This window comes from Pituophis catenifer, unplaced genomic scaffold (genome assembly GCF_029215685.1).
Source record: "Pituophis catenifer annectens isolate HBS135680 unplaced genomic scaffold, rPitCat1.0.hap2 SCAF_1, whole genome shotgun sequence".
NCBI classification, from domain to species: Eukaryota; Metazoa; Chordata; class Lepidosauria; order Squamata; family Colubridae; genus Pituophis; species Pituophis catenifer.
The window spans coordinates 258488572-258510266 of record NW_027256881.1 but is presented as its reverse complement, the minus strand read 5'-3'; the positions used below and the strand labels follow the sequence as shown (position 1 = coordinate 258510266).

At 44.5% G+C, this 21695-nt stretch overlaps 1 protein-coding gene across 5 annotated transcripts in view; it reads right to left on the bottom strand.

The window, feature by feature from the left end:
* The window catches only part of WT1 (WT1 transcription factor), a 52572-nt gene extending 46371 nt beyond the window's left edge, over window positions 1–6201 (bottom strand). For all 5 annotated transcript variants that reach the window (XM_070957506.1, XM_070957507.1, XM_070957510.1 and 2 more), the window contains exon 1: window positions 5799–6201. In XM_070957506.1, the coding sequence (XP_070813607.1) occupies window positions 5799–6201 (403 nt within the window). The remainder of the gene's footprint in view (window positions 1–5798) is intronic.
* Between the last annotated feature and the right edge of the window lie 15494 nt (window positions 6202–21695).

The window sequence follows — 21695 nt, the reverse complement described above, 5'->3', positions numbered from 1 at the left end:
CGTTTTGCCTACAACACTTTCCCCCAAGTCTGGGCCTCTCCAGATGAATTTTCAACACACGGAAATTAATCTAATCTGCAAATCTGTAGCTGTTTCTAAAAGGGAGAAAACTGTTTCGATGGGTTTATTTTCCAGGTAAGTTGCTTGGATCGTAGGGGTTTTTTTTTAATTCTTCTTCCAAAAGTTCCTGGACTCTGGAGTTTTTGGCGTTTACGGATTCGTGCAAGCCTGATCCAAAAGCTGGGGATCCCCTACGTTCTGCAGCCTAGAATATAGCGGTTTCAAAGCGCTTCCGAGGGATCCCTCCTTTGTTACCACACTTCACTCTTTTAAATAGATATTTCACCATTCAGTTTTCAAGTCAGCACCTCTGATCTTAAGTGTATTTACCCTGACCTCTTTTTGGGGGGGAACGATTTATTTCAGTCTGTCTGCTCTGAAGTCTTGTCGAGTTCAGGGGACCCCGCTGTCAAGAATGTGGGGATCCATCAGCCTTTTCATCTCTGAATCTCTTTTCCTTTCCTGCAAAACCTGAACCACTGTGCCGAAGGGGACTCATTCTGGGAACGCCTGCACCTAAGACTGGGCTGCTGTAACTCAAAACTTTCCAAAAGCCTGGGAGAAAACGGGCTTCGAGTCATAACAGGGTTTTTCTGCCTTCCCAGCTCTTCACGGAGTGGAGTTCCCAGTGCATTGACCTGAAGGTAAAGGGGAGGGGGGTAGAAACACCTTGCCGGGTAGATTGTCGTCGTCCCCCTCCCCTCCCTCTTTTCCTCCCACCCGTCGTGCATTTGGCAGGCAACTAGGAGCTGGCGAGGCCTGAGCCTTCAAAGCTGCCGCATGCGCCTGGCGCGTTCTGGTGCTTAGCGGTCCCTTGTCTATTCGGCTGCGAGCAGTGATGACAGGCCCGATGCCCAACCCCTGCACTTCCAGGCATCAGCTGCGCTCCGAAACTGCCTTATCTCAGCTCATAACACACAAAGCCAAGGCTTCCCTCCTCCTCTTTGCTCTTCTAAGGCTCCTCGAAAGCACTGAAGCTCTAGATTCCTTCACTCTCTTTGCCCAGCAGTTCGGTGGCCTTCAAAAGGCTGCCCGGAGCAGAATGGGTATTTTGGCCACATTTTCCGGTGTTGCATGACCCAAAGCTTCAAGAATGCGATAAGGAGGTTGGAAGTTCTGAACCCGGCCCCCTGATAGCGAGGTCTCTTTAATTAGGGCTTTATCGGAGGCTTGAGCTGATTAAAATGTGCTGAAAATAATTGAAATGTGGACATCTGGCGAAGATGGCAACTCTTCTGAAGGGGTGCGATTGTTAGGGGAACCCAGCTGCCTGGCCGGGAGGGAGAGGGAGGAGACGGAGACGGGGGCCAGGAGGCCTAGCAAAATGTTCAAAGCAGAAGACTTCCTTCTTCCCGAAGAAGACTTGGCAAAAACGCCAAGGTAACTTCTTTCCCACGGTGGAGAAAAAAAACAACCCCCGCCTCAAACGGAACGTTCAACCTTGATAGACTCAAAGCAGAGAACGTTATATTCATTGCTCAAACTTATCAATCTCCCCAAATTCGGTCTCCCCCCCCTTTTTTTTTTTTTAATAACAAAGTTGTGTGTGTGTGTGAGTGCTGGATATGGTACCCGATATTTTCCCTTTCCTCTCCTCTCCTCCCCCCCCCCGTTTTTGGTTTGGCGCCATCAGAGCATTTTTCACGACTTTTAAAATTATACCTCCTTCTCACCCATTGCTATTCTTCCCAAGTGGCATTTAAAAAGCGATTCTTTTCCCTGCTTTTTTAGGAATCGCAGCCTACTCTAAAGCACTTGTGTTTGATTAGACCTGTCCATACAACAGAAGCTGAAAGATCAGTCGTCTCTAGATTTCTCAGTCCATCCCTTTAAAATTGAGGACGCTGGAGTTTCTCTTTAATTTTGGAGTAAGAACGGAAGAGTTTCAAATTTTCAAATTTAAAATCAAGCTAAGACCCAGCTCCTTCAATGAGACCAGCATACCTGGCATCAACCAAGTCTTCTGATTAAAGTTCTACTTTAGGCACAACTCAAGCGTTGTGTTAAGAAAATGCAGATGATAAACCTTTTTCATGAGTTTTGGTTTTTTTTTTTTTTGCTACTTTCTCCATCACTAGAACAATCAAGAGATCCGGTTATACAAAAAAAGAGTTTTGAAAAGTCTTATTTTATTCCTAAGAATAAAATAAAATGCAAACCAACTCTGTGAGGTAGCCACTCACATATGCAAATGGGAGATTTTCAATAAATCAGTCCTTTCTATGTGTGCATACACACATGCATATACATTTGGAAGAGCTGAGGAGTGTTTTACAGAGAGAGAGAGAGAGACACAAATACAATTTCATGAATATTATAACAGAAAACTCTTGAGGCTCCATTATATTAAACTCAGTTGGATAGTAGTTAATGATATCAAAAATCTTCCAATTGCAATTTAGGTTTTTGATAGTTTTGCTGATATTATTGAAGTGGGATCTCTCCTCTTGTCCCACACTATAAAAACATATGAATTTTTATTCAGCATCCTCATCATTTGGAATAAAGATATTTCATTGTTTTAAATATAAGCTGGATCCATACCTACATTCCAGAATTCCAATAATGTGTTGATTAAAAAAATAATACCATTAACCAAATGGAAGAAAGAAATCAGTGGGATTAAGAAGAGAAAAAGCAATTTAGTGAATGGAATTAAATTCTGAAATAGTGTTCCCAAGCAGAAATTGCCTTCACAATTTAGCATCTTGCTGAGTAAGACAGGTCAAGGTATTGAAAAACACTGACTATTTTACTATTTTAGATAAAATAAAAGTTATCTGTAGAATCATTAAAGTTTAATAAAATCTTTCTAAAAGAATTGAAAGTCATGGAAAGAATATTAAAGTGCAGGATTAAGAATAATTAAAATAAATGTGCTATTAAAAATGTCTTATTCTCTCTATTGCTCTTACTGTAACAATTACACCCTTCCAAAGCAGTACAGAATCTACCAGGAGCTGCTGCAACAGGCTTAACTAGAAACTAAATGCAAGTAATTATGGAATTTATCATTAACTGTTTTCTGCCTAATAATACTAGGTATATATCTGCTGAAATAAGCTATTGCTTAGAATTATATTCTAATGATATTGTCATTCTTTTGCACATGCCCCATCAAAAAAAAGAGCCTTTGTTTTTAATTTATAAGATTTTTTTAAAGATCAGTTATTTCAGTGGATCTTTTGTTAAGACAAGTTATTCTTTTGTTAAGATAAATTATTTCTTTTATTAAGATTGGTGGTTTCATGAATTTCACAAAAATATTCCTTTCTGGTTCATACAAAAAATATCAAGATAAGAACTAATGTTTTAGGACACAACTGTTTCAAGTTGTTTCCATTGTGTAGGAATAAGCAATATATTTCATCATACGTTTATCTAGCAATGGGCATTTCTTCAAGAAGGTGCTACTCTAGGAATGTACCTTGAGAACTGTTGTACTTGTTGGGCTCAATGTCCCATTACAGCCTAAGAAACATATAGGTTAGGTTTTTGCATAGACTTGCTTAAGACATGGTGATGCTAAGTTTCAAACACAATGGATTCTGGTTTGTTGGGAAAGTATAAATGAATTCTGAAAATGCAGCAGTGCAATCTTATGTATATCTACCCAGCCTAGGTTTACTGAGATCAATGGCATTCATTCTCAGATTGCACCATAGCTCTCGCTGATTTCAATAGGATTAGGGAGCCAAATTACAGTATTTCAGAAAACACAGTTGGCATGTGATTTTTGCAACTTCTGTGAGTTAAAAAAATGATATCCAGAGAATCACATCCCCTTCTTCCTTTCAATATAATTCCCTCTGTGCAGTTTTAGTTTCCTAAAATATATAGATGAGCTAACATAATGTCTTGATTGTGGTCCTTCACTGTACATTTTTCTGCATTAAAAGCCATATTAGATCTTAATTATTAATCTTCCCCACCCCCATCAATATCCATTTAGGACTATTTGCTATATGTGAGTACCTATGCACCTTGTAACTTTTTGAAATTTTATTTCCACAGGAATCAATTTTTTCGTCCTGTTGAAATAAATAATTCCAACAGTTGGTTGCAGTAATATTAACTGAACTGAACTGCTAGATTCATTTTAAAAAATGAATCTAGCCCAGTTATAAATAAACAGTAGTACCTGCTTGCTTAAAATAACATCTGCAGGAGAATATCAAGTTGAATTCATAAAGACATTAGCAAATAAACAGAAACTAACAGGAAAGCCCATATGTGGAACAATTATTAAAAGTAACTTCCACACACATTAAAGTTGTAATAGCAACTCACTGAGTGCATAATCCCATGCATTTTTAGGCAGAAATCTGGGGCATTGTAACTCAATAGGTTCTTTTCTTGGATAAATGAGAATAATCAGATTGCTAATTTAGCTTTAGAGTTGTTGATACTCCTGTTGGAAGACAAAGTACTTTTATCAGTTGCGTATGCATGACATTTCAATTCTGAATTTAATTCCGGAATGAAGCAATTCCGACTTAATTCAGAATTGCAAATGTTAAGAGTTTCTTTTCCTGAAGCTTGGCTGAATTTCGCTCTGAAGCAAATATAAGCCACTATGAAAGGAGAAGGTGGAGCGATTGTATGATTCATCCAGTGCTTGAAAACCCAGTAAGCATAATATTACAAAAGGGTGTTGCCATATAGGAGAGACCATACAGTAAATCCATGCTCCACAGTTCCACTCATTGGGATGAATATGGATTGCATCAACAGAAAAGGCTCCTTCAGTCCTTAACCCTCTTTTTCCAAATAGTTTTATCAGGGATTTCCATGGGGAGAGTTGTGTTTAGAAGCAGCAAACCCATTTAATCCATAAATATCTGTATTTGAAATACACACACAAACACTATAATACACAAGGTAATTAGCATAGAGTTTGCTACACGTATTTCTCTATCCGATGGGAACCTATAACATAAATTGTAAATTAATGGCACATCCCTGGAGGAATCGCTTTGGAACCTAGGTTTATTAAACTTAACAGGGCATTCTCACAACTTTACATTTTAATCCATAGGTTTGTTTTCAAGGCACGTGAAGTACCGTATGTTAATCTACTACACTCGCTTAGTCCAAGAGGAACTCTGAAGCACTGACTTGCAGCCTATTCAAACTCATAAACTGATTTAACCAGGCAGTACTCTGAAAAGTAACGTTCCAGATGTGCTAATTTTACACCCTCCTAGCAGTCCTACGCACGTGCATTGAAAAACTTTTAACTCCGGTTCGATTTTCTACACGGATATTTAGGACCCATGATCGGATTCCTAGCCTCAGATGGGTGCAAGTCTTTTGCACCCTTTATTAACAGCCATCCTCGGATATGTCCAAGCTATTGTGGTTAGGGTTGTTAATTACAGTGGTTTTTTAAACCAATTTGCCGCCTTTTGGAAGTTATCCTTTCCCCTTTCATAATTGTTTTTGTTTCTTTGTGGCTTAAATATTAAACAGATTTCACAGGATCGGCCCGTAGGTTTCTTCCCACCCCTACCCCCCACCTCTCAACCCCCATCCCCCCGAGGCTTGGCACCGCTGCCTGGGATCACAATCCAGGCTCAGGAGTTTGCCAGGGATCGCTTGGTCCCAGGAAAGGCTCTCTGAACGTCTTCCAGCTTTGCTAGCGGGTGCCTGGAAAGCGAGCGGGACCCCTGGCTGGGTGAAAGCGAGCGGGTCGCCCCAAAAGCGCAGGCTCCCCCCTTCCCTTCCCTTCGGCTTACCTTGGTTGCGGATGGCTTGCTGGCTCTCGAGGCAGTTGGGCAGGTAAGGGCCGTTGGGGAACATCCGTGCCTGGCCGGAGGGCGCTTGGCTGGGCGGCGGGGGCGGCGCAAAGGGACCGTAGCGGCAAGCGCCGGCCGTGCCGGTGAACTGGCCGGAGAAGTGGACGGTGAAGGCGCTCAGGCACTGGTCCTCGTGAGGCTCGCCGGAGCTCCAGCTGGGCTCCTGCTTGATGAAGGCCGAGGGCGGCGGGGCCAGCGAGCCGTAAGAGGCCGCCGGCGGGAAATCCAGCACCGGAGCCCACTGCGTCGCGCTGCTCACCGGCATGGAGCAGTTCCCGTTGGCCGGCAGGGGCGGCACCGACGGCGGCAAGAGAGCGTTGAGGTCGCGGACGTCGGAGCCCATCTGATCGCCGGCGCAAACTTTCCTCCGCGGAGCCTGGAACCAGTCGCGGGCCCCGCCGGCTCCGCTGCACTTGTTCCAGGCGCTCTGAGCCCGGCTCGGGTCCGGCTGGAGACACCAGGCGGCCGAGTTCAAGCCTTTCGGGGAGGCCGGGTCCGCGGGGGGAAGGCAAGCGGCGGGCTCCAGCCCCGCGGCTGCCGGCAAAAGCGAGAGGGCCAGGTTGGTCTCCAGGGTCGCCCTTTGGCTGCCCACCGGCGCTGGCGTGGGGGGCAAAAAGGAAAGGCTCGAAGTCCCGGAGTGGAGGAAGCCCGAGGGACCGACCGCTCCCTGGCTGGCTGGCTGGCTGTGGCTGGCCGGCTGACTCTCGGAAAGACGGTCGGCGGAGGCCCCGCAGGAGCGATTGGCAAAGCCGCACTTGAACTTTCTTCCTTCAGCCGCGGCTTTGCCCTCCGGCCCTCGAAGCTGGGCTAATTGAGAGCGACTGGCGGCGCGAGACGGAGGAGGAGTCAGCCGCGCGCGGCCGCTTCCATTCACACTTCCCGCAGCAAGGCAGCCTCCCGGGGCGCAGATCGCTCAGGCGACTTGGGGGGGGGGAGAGGAGGAGGAGGAGGAGGAGGAGGTGGGGCGGGAGGGGCAAGGGACCCGCGCTCTCCCCCCACAGGCCAAGAAGCGTGGCAGGGCCGCGGGGAAAGGCTAAGCCTCGCCCACCCGCCCCTCGCCTGGCACAGCCCTCTTCATTCGGGGTCAATCAATCAGAACAGGGCTGGAAGGGACCTTGGAGGTCTTCTAGTCCAACCTGCTCAAGCAGGAGAACCTATGCCAAGTCATATATGTGGCTGTCCAGCCTCTTCTTAGAAACCTCCAGTGATGGAAGCGCCCACAACTTCCGAAGGCAAAGCTGTTCCACTGGTTAATTGTCCTCACCGTTAGGAAGTTCTTTTTCCCCCCTTAATTCCAGGTTGCTTCTCTTCTTGGTTAGTTTCCAGCCATTGTTTCTTTTTCTTGCCTTCTGGTGCTTTCTGGTCTTCGGAGGTTCGGGGATGCTGAAGCGGGAAAGGTGATAACGGGGAAGGAATTCCCCAGGAGTGATGGCTTCTGAAAAGGGGCTTCTATGGTAAGGAGAGATGGGTGTCCCCCCCCCTCCTTCACTTACAGACGCCGTAGATGGGTGCCTAACTTTGGTCAGGGGCTAATTGAAATGTAGCCCGATTTAAATAAGGAGGCAAAGATTAACCCTCCTTCCAAATTAACCTTCTGAAATGTGCCATAATTCTTGCAGCCAGTCGGCAGGGCCGCTTCCCGAACTTCGCTGCACCAGCTCCAAAACAAGAACCCGGATCCCCGTAAACTCTTTCAACTCAGCCGCCCGGATGGAGCTCAGTTCCGAGTTGGTTGGTGAACCTATTGGCTAGTAAGATAGGAACTAGATTGGCTCACCTTCTGCCAAGCTGCTAAACTGACCCGAAATCTTTTTGGCTCGCGCCCCTGAGCGCACCGGGACCCTTCCTCCAATAACGGGGGCCTGACAGGTTAGGTCTGGAATTAGTTAGAACTAAGGGTCAAAATGCTTTCGGGCGAACTCCCTGCAACCTCAGGAGGGATCGGACTAACGAAACCCAATCTGGTCCCACTTTTTCTCCATCTCATCTTTCTTCTGCTTTCACCCCCTCCACGTACACCCCCCAAAAAGGAGTCTTATTCTAGCTGGAATCAAACTTGATCCCGAGTGATTGTATGGAAACATTCACACACTTTGCTTGGAGCGATTTATCATTTATTTTGTCGAGATTTTTTTTTGTGTGGTTTGTTACTTATTTATTTTCCGGCCTGGTCTTTAGTCCTTTAGCTATAAGAACTCCTGGTGGTCTCCCATCCATTCTGGTCCGACCTTTTTTAGCCTTTGAGCCGAGATGCTGCCATCTGCTGCAGGCCTACAGAAGCATAGGGTTTTTAGGGCTGGCCACTAGTCAGCATTGTTACATAAGACATCCTCTTCGATAAGGGTGGCAACACACAAACTACCTCTCATAGCCATCGGTACCCTTAGCAACCATGGATTTGTCCAAAGCTGTCCAGGTTGACGGTCAGCATCTAGTTAAATGGGGCGGGGGGAGAGAAATCTATGGGATTAACCGTTAGCTGGCAAACCCCGGGGCGGGCAGGGAGAGGTGGAGGTGATCTGATGCCTTTTTCGCAGATGGAAAGGTGGAAAGGGAGACTTTTTAAAGGAAAAAGGTGTTTTGAAAAAGGAACCAATTCCTTCCATCGCCGCCTGTCTGTGCTAAAACGGGCCAAATCCCAAAGAAAGGGGCTTTCCAGCAGAGTTTAATATAGTTCAGGAGTTTTCCCTCGCGGATGCTCCATACTCCCAGCCAACACACAGTAAACTCGCTGCCGCCGAACAGCTGGGCTGAACGAATTGGAAGGCAAGGGAAAGCTTGATTCTGTCTCCAGCCTTTAGCCTTGACCTGCTTTCCACCGAAGGCGGTTCTGCTCACAACCCTCCCGGGACGGCTCCCACCTCTGACTGAGCTCAAGGATTAATCTTGTGCGCAGATTTTGGACAGACGGTCCCTAATCTCACGGGTTACTAAATTTGAACATCCACATCCGAAACTTCGCGAGTTCTCCTCAAAAGTCTCGCCTATCTCGGGACACTTTTCACGTGTCCTTCCGTATCCTGAAATGCACTTTTTGCTATTTTCTGCCATCCCTCCTAAAAAGCCTCCACGAGCCATTTTCTGGTAAAAGAGCCATATTATCTCTTCCCCGGGCCCGGCGCGTTTGGAAAGAGACGCTTTTCTGCCCTTTGACAGAAAGCGAATGAGAGACCAGCTCGCAAGAAGATGCTACAGGCGCACCTGACAATTCTCCACACTCTTCCCTTTTGCTAGGTTTTAGGGGAATGCAACGAGCAGGCACAGACGGCTGAATCCCTAAACTTTACTAACCCCCGTGCAAGTGCTTGCAGGATGACCTTCGTGTTGCAGAAATATATTTTTCAGACGACCCACCGTGTTGCTCTGGGGCAGCCAAAGCCACTCCACGAAGGTTTATGTGAGAATAAACCTGTTGCTCTCTTAAATTGCCAGCTTCTGGAAAGCGAGATTGGGACGAAAGAGTGTGGTTGGCTGGCTCAGAGCTGCTCGTGAGCCTTCCGTGGCTGAGCTCGGGCTGAATCCTAAATTCCCGCCGGGATCTTAATCCTCGCACCACGCTCCCTTCATGACGTTCACGGCAGGGGTGAAATCCAATTTTTTTTACTACCGGTTCTGTGGGCGTGGCTTGGTGGACTTGCAGGGGAAGGATATTGCAAAATCTCCATTCCTACCCCACTCCAAGGGAAGGATACTGAAAAATCCCCATTCCCTCCCCACTCCTGGGGGAAGGAGATTGCAAAATCTCCATTCCTACCCCACTTCAAGGGAAGAATACTGAAAAATCCCCATTCCCTCCCCACTCCTGGGGGAAGGAGATTGCAAAATCTCCATTCCCATCCCACTCTGGGGCCAGCCAGAGGTGGTATTTGCCGGTTCTCCGAACTACTCAAAATTTCCGGTTCTCCAGAACCTGTTAGAACCTGCTGAATTTCATCCCTGGTCCAAGCCCTTCCATTCTGCAGTCCTGTGCGAACCCTTCTGTAGAAAGAGAATGCCTCCCGACCGATTTGGGCGTTATCAAGCTTAAGCACCGTGTATGAGTCTAAAGCCTGCGGATAGATAGGGGAAATCACGCGATTCCCCTGCATTTCGCCGGTTTGGATTCGTCTGAGCTTTCAATGGCGGGTAAGGAAAAAGGCTCGGAGGAAGCACTTTCTTCCTAAACTCCCACCGCCCGTTCTGCTGAAGAGTCGGATTCGTAGAGACTCCGAGGAGCACCTGGAATCTGGGGTTGGGGAAGCGATGGAGGGGCCAGGGAACTGAGTTTCCAGTCTTTGGACGAGTAGCAATGCCTCTTCAGTCTTCCTTATGAAATAGTTTATAATATATGATTTGTGATCTCTGGCTCTTTAACGGACGGCCGAGCTGCCACAGAACAAGCCGAAAAAGGGGTTTATCAGTGGCCTTTCTAGGACGCTTCCTTTTGTAAAAAATATGCATCAATTTGAGGAGGACTGGATTGGGGATTATTTTTAATCAGTGCCTTGGGAAATAAGATAAACACATCTTTGAATCTCCCTGTGTGCTTTTTCTATTTCCCTAAGCTCATATATATCTCTGCATTAAACTGACCTGTGTAACCAATGAACGTTTAGGTCCTCCCACCTTCTCTCCAAAATGCTAATGCCTTGGGGCAACTTGGGGTTTTCGTCATCCCCTAGGAGAGTAGATTTACTCCAAATAGATCCTACCAGCGAGAACAGTTAGATTGCATCCACCAATTTACCTGGAAATGACATCTATTGAATTTGTTAGCTTTTACTAGTTTTGACCGGGCATATTCAACAACAGTTGTCCATCTGGATCCTAAACTGGGGCCCCAGTCCAGAGCATCAGTCAGCCAAATGAGATGGAGCATCATCGCCCAACAGAGCAAGTCTGGCTTACTTATGGGCATATGTATATGTATATGTATATGTATATGTATATGTATATGTATATGTGTATGTGTATGTGTATGTGTATGTGTATGTGTATGTGTATGTATATGTATGTATGTGTGTATGTGTATGTATACATATTTGTGTGTATATATGTGTGTATGTGTATATGTGTATATACACACATATATTAGGATCTATATGGACAACTGCTGTTGAATATGCTGTCAAAACTAAAAGCTAATATATGTGTATGTGTGTGTATATGTGTGTATACATATACACACAGAGACATATATATACATATACATATACCATGTTTTCCAGAAAATAAGACCCTATCTTATATATATGTATTTTTGAACCCTGAAATAAGTGCTTGGCCTTATTGCCATGCGCACAAAAGCCCAACTGGGCTTATTATCAGGGGATGTCTTATTTTGGGAGAAGCAGGGTATACTAATGTATATATATTTAATACATATACATATACAAAACAAATGTATATGTATTCTGAACTCTGTCAGTTCAGAATCCAAGATCGCCAGACTACACTGGTGCTAAAAGTTCCAACTATTAAGCCCAATTGAGGCAGATGGAGTTTAAGTACATGCTCTCACAGCCTCAAGATGGCAGCCTGAGATGTTTCTGACATCTGGCTCTGATGACAGCTCTTAACAGATGAAATTTAGTGCAATAAACTTGCTGGTGTATGTTACAGGAGAGGAAGCAAAACGTTGCAAATCACTCTTCTAATGTCACTTGGAATTTTTCAGCAAGTATTAAAGAGTCTAGTTAACGCAGGGCTCCCAAGGGGGAGGCGGGTTGCTTGGTACATGGAAAGGGCAACATCTAAAATTTCAGCCTGAGTATTTCTTTAATAGCACAATGCATAATATCAAATGTTTTCTTTTTAAAACTAAGAGTAAATGAGACACCTTTGGCTGATGCAAGATAGTAAATTCATTTCCAATCTCAGCAATATTGAGAAAGGTTGCTAAAATAAAACAAAGTAGCCAGTGAATTCTATGTCGTTCGGAAAAATTAAGTAAGCAATTATTAATATTGCAAAATGGGATTTTTTAAAAAACACACACCCTATTTTGCCCTTCTTAAGATGCGCTTTGGACATATTTTTTCCTCGTGGTAGTGACATTCATTTGGAAAGGAACTGGTACAATTGAGTAGATAAATTGAAACCAATGGTAGATAATATTCCTGTTGCCAATTCTATGGGTAAATCTAATAGCAATATAACAATAAATGCATAGCCTGGTTCTGACTCAATAAAACTGTATGGGTAGTTTGGAAATAGGCAACAAGAGACATCTGATTTCTGACAGTTGATTTTTGAGCAGGCTTTGTTTCAGACATTTCATTCAGATCGGAACACTAAAATAACATGAGTAAAGCAGCTTATTTTTCACCTGTGGTTAAAATTATTATCTATTCAGATAATGTGGGTTTTTTTTTTTTTTTAAGTGTAGATCCTTTCACTGCCCAATGGTTCGGTCTTTAAAATATTCTCTTGACAAGCAAAAAATTCTTTCTAGTCCAGAATGAAATATCTTCAGATATGATCACCTTGAATACAAATAGACAATCAAGTTGATTCTGGCAATCCACTTACATTTAGAGATGTGGGAAACTTTGGTAAGGCGATCCCAAAACACTGCGGTACTTTTGAAGAAGCAAAAGATTCATAACCTCAAACCTTCCCCCCTCCCCCCCCCCCAATTAAAGAAAAATACCCCACTGCTCTGTCACTGAGCGGTGGTTTATTTCAGGGCTGGTGTTAGGAGAGCATCCTTCACTCCATCTGAAAGGCAGGCTGCTAGCACTGTTGCCCCATCTGGAGATGGCCTGCATCGACCCCTTATTAGTTGTTTCTCTCTGCCTACTGTGAATGCTGGCCCTAACAACTGACTTACGTTCGGAGGACACTTTTGTGGGTTTCGCTTCTTTTAATTCCCCACTTCCAAAGTATTTCAAAAGTTTTTAGACTTTGTTGGATTGTCGTCATTAAAAGACCTTTTATAGATAATTTTGAAAGGCTTGCAGCTTGTCAATCCACCCGTTTTCAAGATCGTCTCTTCCTCAAGCTCACCCAGGATCCTAACAAGGTTTAGCTGCAGCTGTTGTTGCTTTTAACTCCATGTTAGCATTTCCTGTTATAGTCCCCATAAACGGGACTACCATTTATCATTTTTAGAAAATGGTAATTCTTCTTTTTCTGTTTTTCGAAAGGGAATCATCCTTTCCTCGACCCTAAGGAGGAGCAGGGTACAAAAACAACCAACTACCAAGCACGTTAGCCGCTCCTGTCTATCAGAACTCAGTGGAAGGAAATAGTTGGGATGACTTGTGTGGGGCTCAGTTGTGGGTCACGCCTAACAGAGCACTCTCCTCAGAAATGTGACATTACGACTCCGATCCTCCTCCTCCCCCAAATTGATCCCCCGTTGGGTTAGCGAAGAAGTCAGAGGTGCTCAGGACTCTTTGAGAAGAAAAGAAGAATCCAGAAACAAGCGAGCCAATTAAAATCCCAACAGCAATAGCAGTTCTGGTGCTCGCGATCTTCAATCCTCTCCCACCTCCAGAGTTTCAAGGATTTTTTTTTTCTTTTAATAAAAGAGAAAGAAAAGAAACTTTTGCATTAGGAATGGTAGCCGAGGAGAATGTTAACGTCAAGATAAATCTGTCGCTTATTCGTGCATCTAATTCGCCGTTCGTTTTAGACGGCCACTTGAACGGGGCCGCAGCAAGCAAAATCGCCCTTTCTTCGGCCCGAGAGATTTCAGCCTCACCGATCTGAACAGCACCCGATTCACTAATGAACGTGGGAACGGAAGCAGGAAGGTGCTGACCGATTGAAACTCTCTCCTCCGCCCTTTCTCTAGGCGAGTTGAGATCCTGCCCTGTTGACCAGCTGATCGGAGAGGCGAAATCGTCTTCCCATCTAATCCTACAGACTGAGGAGCGACTCACTCCTCTTTTATAAGGCCTTGCTAACAGGCCCAGGGCAGCCTGCAAGTGAAATGAGGCCGGGGGATGGGGTAGAGAGGGGGAGGGAGACAGAGGGAGAGGGAGGGAGGGAAAAAGAAGGAGGGAGGGAGGGAGGGAGAGAGAGAGAGAAAGAGAGAGACTTCATTCAGACCCTTTATTCCTGACTGCTGAATCTCTGAAAGAAGCGGAAGATCTGTCTCCTCTCACTGTGTTCAGAGTTTGATTATTTAAAGTGCCAGCACCAGGAGAAACAAAGCTGCGAACCAGCCCCCAGGCAGGAGCTGAGCGAAAGAAAATCAATCACCGGCAGCCAGCCTTCTCCCCCTCACCCATCCACCCCGCTCTCCCCCCCCCCCGCCCCCGTTTCCCAGGCGCGAACTGTCACCCAGCGAGCTTGGAGGGAAGTACAGGAGAACTCCGAAAGAGCCAGCCTGGGCAGCGGCAGGAGCAACTGGGCCAGCGGGTCAGTGGTGGGCGGGATGAGGGGTAGTAGAAACTTCCGGGAGAGAAACGGTCAGACTAGTCACTAGGCCAAGCTAACCCAAATGATTGCCTCTCTTTCTCTTTTACTCCCTTGTTTTCCCAGCACTGCTTTGCCGGGAAAAGCAACGTTTAGCAGCTCGATCTTTTCCAGGAAGGGAACAGAGAGAGTGTGAAACTTTTCCCTATGGTATGGCTATCTTGCCATCCCATTCTCCCCAACCCTTACCGAATGAATGAATGAATGAATGAATGAATGAATGAATGAATGAATGAAGGTGTGTAGACCTATTGGTCAGACAGATCTCTTCATTAAGTAGAGACACAGCGAACCACAATCTGGTTGCAGATACAGATGGCCCTCGACTTAAAACAATTCATTTAGTGACCATTCAAAGTTACAATTGGAACTTTGGGACTTATGAAAAATGGGAAAAATGGGACTTATGACTGTTTTTTTTTTTCACCCTCTTGACCTTCCTTCGCAGCATCCCCGTGATCACATGATCAACATTCTGGCCAATGGTTCATATTTATGACCGTCACCGTGGTGAGGAGGTCACCTGATCCCCTTCTGCGACCTTCCTTAACAAGCAAAGTCCAGGGGGAAGTCAGGTTCCCTTAACAACCGGGTTACTAACTTGTCAACTGCAGCGATTCATTTAACAACAAGTAAAGTCGTAAAATGGGGCAAAAGTCACTTAGCAAATGTCTCGCTTAACAACAGAAAATTTGGGCTCCGTTGTGGTCGTAACTCGAGGACTACCTGTACAAGATTTAGCTGCGAAAATGCAACCCAGGATAAGAAAAGCAATGTAGCCTGACGAGTTAAAAACTCCAGACTGTTGGGATTATCTTGTACTAATCAACGAAGCAGCAGATCTCTGGAATGCATGCGGAACTTCTTACATTGCATTACCCCAAATCATGTTTCTAAACGCGGATCCTCTACCTCTGGTCGTTTCACATGAAATGGAAACAACCTGCTTTAAAGTTACTCTGCTGACAACAGAGGACAGGAGGTACCCAACGTATCTTTTCCGTCCTTTCCCAAGCCACAAAACGGGGTTTGGATGTTTGCCCCGTTGGCTCTGTCTAAATGAATTTCAAGGTGAAGAGTCCCCGCAACTTCGTCCAGCGCAGTGGTGTTTTGACGGCGCTTGTTGGAAACCAATTCTTCCATAAAACAAGCAGCGCGAACGCGCGCGCCCAAGCCCCACGCTGGAAGCTCCTCGCCTAGTCTACTATTGAATGAACATTGCACTGCGCCCTCTCTAACGTATAAACCTTGCAGCCTGCCTTCTTCTAAAGCAGGAAAAGGAGCTCGATCCTCCAAGGCAGAAGAGGGTGAAAACGTCCCTCCTGGAGTGAGTTTGGCGAAGGCAGGAAACCGCCGCGTAAAAGGAATGTTTGATAAACTGAAATCACCACTCGAGCTGATCTGTGTATATTATTGGGAGATCAAAAGGAAGGCGCTGGAAGGGAGAGGGATTCCCTCTGCCCTCCAACTCCTTTTTTTTAAAAAAAAAAAAAAAACTTTTGGCATGTTGTCATCAACATCTAAGCGGAGAAAGAAGGGGAGGGGGAAAAGAGCCGGGGGCTCTGTTAGCTCATCCTCGCCAGGGAATTAAAAGTACTTTGAGCCCGTCTCTTCCCGCTTCCTCTGTAACCTCAGCAGCAATGTACAACTGTAAAAACAGACAAGAGACGAGTTATCTGTCAAGATTCGTGAACTCCTTAGTGCTGGAACTTAACAAAGTAATAAATAGCCCCAGTGACCTCCCTTTGGCCTCAACCAGCGCCCAAGTATGGATGATGCGATCCCAGGGCTCGAATGCAATTGGACTGCAGCACTCTGCCAATCTCTAGATGTTGACCAATTAAAAATGGGAGGGGGCTGGATTCACGCTCATGTCGCTGGGAGAGTTCAGAAGTGCCCAAAGACCCAGACTCTCAGTTTGATCCAGAAAGATAACAGTCCAACCATGCAATCTTTTGCAGAGCTACTCATTTATTTATTTATTTATTTATTGGTTCGATTTATATGCCCCCCTTCTCCGGAGACTCAGGGCGACTTACAATGCGTTAAGCAATAGCCTTCATACTTTTGTATATACCTCATAAGTAACTCCCACTGGATTCCCTACATAAGCCTATATGGCCAAACTGGTGCCATCTTCTACTCCCATCATTCACAGCCAAGATAATGAACCTGATAGTTAATGGGCCCCCTACTCACCCATCTGGAAGGTGCCAAAATTAGAGAGAAATGATGTATAGAGTTACAAATTCAAGCCATGTCCCCTCATGCACTTAAGCAGAGTAGCATCATACGCTTAGGACAGAAATGTCCTCTCCTAGCCCCATAGAAGTCAATTTGAGCTCACACGCAGCCTATTATGTCACCATTAGTGGCCCCATTTTAAAAATAGTATGTTCCATGTTATTCTACCTTATTCCACTTTAAAAATAGTATGTTCCACCTGAGCTGAAATGCTCTCCACCCAATCTTGAATCAGCAAAAAAAAAAAAAAAAAAAAAAAGCAGTGTGAAGTTCTATCCTGCCTCCATTGCATATCACTGCAATTCAGGGGTGCCCACTGTGTATGTGTGTATGTGTCAAAACTCCCAATCATGGCAGGGGACCTTTGCACATATGCTGAGGTTGTCATTTTTTTTGAGCCTCCCTCTGCAAACATCTAACATCCATGTAACACATAAGAGGTGTTTTCAGATTGGGTCAGAACAAGGGAAAATATTTGCTGAATGCTGTTATGGCTGAGAATGATTCAAATACATTTCACACATAGACTGGGGACAAGAACCAGTTTGGTCTAGTAATTAAGACACTAGGCTAGAAAGTGAGAGGTCGAGAGTTCAAGTCCAGCCTTGGCCATGAAAACCAACTGGGTGACTTTGGCCCAATCACTCTCTCTCAGGCCAGCCCACTATTTTATGGGGGAAATAGTTATTTCACTTAACTATTGAGCTATTTGTAAAAAACAATAAAGGAGGGATGTAGATCAATAAATAAAAATACATAAGATGAAGACAATGGGACAGGGCACATGTTGGGGGGGACGAGAATGTTTGGGTCTTGATAAGCTGGTGGTGGAGAAAGCCTTCTAATACCAACCTGGACAGCCTGCCTAGGAGCTTGGAAATGAAATCAGCTGGCTCCTAGTGAGTATAAGCAGAGATCTGTGTGGAATGTTGGGAGGCACAGATGATCTGCCCCCACCCCCCATCCCCCATCACTGGCTAACCATCCTCAGCTAGGTTTTTTTCCTCCACCAATTTGTCCTTTCTATTAGCACTTCGTCTCCACTGCAATTTTTTTCTCCCAATTTCAAAGAAGACAGAGAAGCCAAGCTCTGCTATTTTGTTTGGAGAAGGATATGGGCATGTGGTTCAGCCTATATCTTAATTATGTTTCATCTTGGCCCCTATATTTGTTACTTGTTGTTTTTCTTGGATGTTTTCATCTTGTTTTTATTTTCTGCTACCTGCCCAGAGATGGATGGTCATGTAAATTGAGTTAATACATAAATAAATTGAGCAGGTTATTGAAGTAATCTATCATTTGGGTTTGCACAATACATTGAACCACAAAATAAAGAGACTGGCTTTGTGCAATGTATTAACTCATTAGAAAGGCATATTCAAGAGTAAAGTTGGTCAAATTTAATGGGTTATGCATAGGCTCCCATTAGGCAGTTACTTGATCTGGTTAACTATGTTAAGTGAAAACATTCACTTTATCAGACTTATGTTTGTCATTTCTAAAGCAAAGCAACTTTGTTTTTCTCTTCTTTCCATTCATCCCCCTTCCTTCTCCTCACAACATCTCTGGATCAGGGGTGGGTTCTACTTACCTTTACTACTGGTTTGCAACAGGAGCGTGCATGTGCAGATCGTCAATTATGACGTCTGGGCAGCTGGGCAGAGCCTCCCGTTGCTTTTAGTACCGGTTGTAGAGAACCGGACAGAACCGGGAGCAACCCACCACTGCTCTGGATCACTGTACTATGAACTTGATTCAGTGAAGTGTGATGCACATAATAAGTTAGTCTTTTCTTTAAGGTTCTATGTTTGCTGCTTTCCTTGCCAAAAAAAAAAAAAAATGTCTACCATCCTAAAAATGAAATTGTATCCTTCATTCAATGTCTCCATATCAACTGTGGTGACCTCCTACAGTTTAATCAGATGGGGAATGTTTATTTATTTATTTATTTATTGGTTCGATTTATATGCCACCCTTTTCCGGAGACTCAGGGCAAATGCGTTAAGCAATAGCCTTCATACTTTTGTATATACCTGCTTAGTAGGGCTATGTTTAGCTATCTTGTTAGGAAACAAAGCTCCTAGCATTTATTTCCCTAAACACTTCTAAAAGTCAATGACTGGAATTATGATTTAATGTTATTCAAAATCCATTCCTATAAGATCAGTAGGACTCGATTCCAAGTCCAAGAGACCTGAATATTGATTTCTCTTCCTCTGCATGTGTACAAATTTCATGATGCTACTGCATTGGTTCTTTTCAGAATCCTTTGCCAAATAAGGCATAGTCAAAAATTACTAGACGATCAACATGTTTTAGTGATGGCCTTGTAGCTGGGACATACCTTCAGCAGTATTTGAGGCTCTTAGTGAAACAGGGTTTCCCAAACAGTGAGGTGTAGGCAGAAGACTGAAGAACCTTTTATTCAGAATAACAGAATAACAGAGTTGAAAAGGACCTTGGAGGTCTTCTCGTCCAACTCCTTGCTCAAGCAGGAGACCCTTCCAGACAAGTGACTGGTCAGTCTCTTCTTAAAAGCCTCCAGTAATGGAGCACCCACAACTTCTGAAGGCAAGCGGTTCCACTGGTTAATTGATCTCACTGTTAGGAAATTTCTCCTTCCTTTGATTGCTTCTCTCCTTGATTAGGTTCCAGCCATTGTTTTCTGTCTTCCATTCTGGTGCTTTGGAAAATAGGTTGATCTTCTCTTCTTTGTGGTTGAGATATTGGAACACACTGCTATCATGTCTCCCCTAGTCCTTCTTTTCACTAGACTAGACATTCCCAATTCCTACAACCGTTCTTCATATGTTTTAGCCTCCAGCCCCCTAATCATCTTTATTGCTCTTTTCTGCACTCTTTCCAGGATCTCTACTTCTTTTCTATTATACTAAATGCAGTATTCTAAGTGTGGTCTTACTAAGGCTTTATCAAGGGGTACTAATACTTCACATGATCTTGATTCTATCCCTCTGCTACTACATCATTATATTCCTCTGTTATAATCATCACATTATTCTAATACATCCACCTTAACCTACGTTTCGCTATATTATTTCATTGTTCATTTTGATGTTTAGATCTTAGAGGAGGTGTGTACTTTAAGATTACACCACCATAATGGGGGGGGTGGAGGCAAAAAGTTTAGGAACCCTTTCTCTACAGTGATCTTTTGTTTCTGTTTCCTAAGCTACTTGGGGAGGGGGGTTGCATTAATAATTAGCTATTTAAATAAAATAGCGACCTTTCTTATATGATTTGCTCACAGGTTTGCTGCCCTGGTGTTTAATGGATTCCGATCACTTTCACAACCCCTTCTGCCTCAAAGGGGGCTTTCTCGTTCTCCCCCTACAAATATTTACCTCCCTCTTCCATGGGCTACTGAACCCAAGCACCCCCCTCCACCCCTCCCTCTTTCTGCTTCTGTGTCCTCACTGCAGAGCATCCTTCTGGCCCAGTGGTTTTGCTGCTGATTCTCCTCCTCCTTCTCCTCCTCCTCCTCCTCCTCCTGTTGGGCGGAAGGAGGCCAACGGGGAAACCCGCTTTGTGGAACTTGCTGCTCTATTATGTTACCGTAAATCTTGGGCAATCCTGGAACTAATTATCGAGAGGATATGTCTCAATTTGTTCTGCATTAATGCCACGTTGGGAATGGAGTTGGGGCCACAGCCAGAGCAGACACTTGAGCACATGAAATTGATGAACTGAGACTTGCTCCGAGTCCTCAGCACACCATCTGGAATTCCAGTCTGGGGTTACGATGAGAATTTCTGACCCCAGATTCAACTTTGGGGAAGAACGAGGGAGGGAAAAGAGAAGAGAAGAGAAGAGAAGAGAAGAGAAGAGAAGAGAAGAGAAGAGAAGAGAAGAGAAGAGAAGAGAAGAGAAGAGAGGAAAAGGAAAAGGAAAAGGAAAAGGAAAAGGAAAAGGAAAGGAAAGGAAAGGAAAGGAAAGGAAAGGAAAGGAAAGGAAAGGAAAGGAAAGGAAAGGAAAGGAAAGGAAAGGAAAGGAAAAGCTTGGGAAGGAAAAGCTCGGGAAGGGAAGGCAGAATAGAAGAAAATGTCATTTCTGCACCTGTAGGAAATAAATGCTTTCTAATTTTTCTTTTCCCATAACTTTATTCACCTTGAAATTAATCTACCTGTGCTTATCTCCATGTCTTTATATTATCCATATATATTGAAAGAAAGGAATTTTACGGAAACGATTTCTGAGCCTCTCCCTTAAACTCAATCCTCTTTCTCAGGTGTTCAGGTGTTCTTAATTATGACATCTCCCCCACCCCACCCCATTATCCCTGTTAATTGCTGTGTGGGGAGGCAGTGATCCACATGCCTTTTAAGATGGAACATACAACTGGCCATCTCAAAATGTTCATGCTATATAAGGCTTGATGGCTAAAACTATCCAAATTTGAACTGGCCGTGGTGTTATTCTTGTCCCGGGATGTAAGTCTCAGGCCCACTTGCTGGAATGAGAATCTTGCTGGACCCAGGTCTGAGTCCGCCTTGGCTCAGCAGGGATTCAACTTCTATGCAAATTGACATGGGAATAGGACTCATGGATCTCAGCCTAGTTTGCCTCTGAGTCTATGTGTTTAGGCCTGAAGTTCAGGTTGATGCCAATAAACAGATGGAAGATCTATGCAAACCCGTGGTGAAATCCATATTTTTTAATACCGGTTCTGTGGGCGTGGCTTGGTGGGCGTGGTGTGGCTTGGTGGGCATGGTAGGGGAAGGATACTGGAAAATCTCTATTCCCACCCCACTCCAGGGGAAAGATACTGCAAAATCCCCATTCCTTCCCCACTCCTGGGGGAAGGATATTGCAAAATCTCCATTCCCACCCCATTCTGGGGCCAGCCAGAGGTGGTATTTGCTGGTTCTCCGAACTACTCAAAATTTCTGCTACTGGTTCTCCGAATTACTCAAAATTTCCACTACTAGTTCTCCAAAACCTGTCAGAACCTGCTGGATTTCTCCCCTGATTCAAACCAATTTTCATATCGATACCTGTCAGATATTCACTCAAACCCACTTTGCAAAGCTTAGAAGTAAATCTGGGGAGCCTTACTTGTAATTTATTAGAGATGCATCTTGATTTCAGCAGAAGTCGTATCTTGTAGGTGTAGGAATATGAGGCCATACAGCAATAAATGAATAGCTTTTATTAATTCCCGTGATTGCT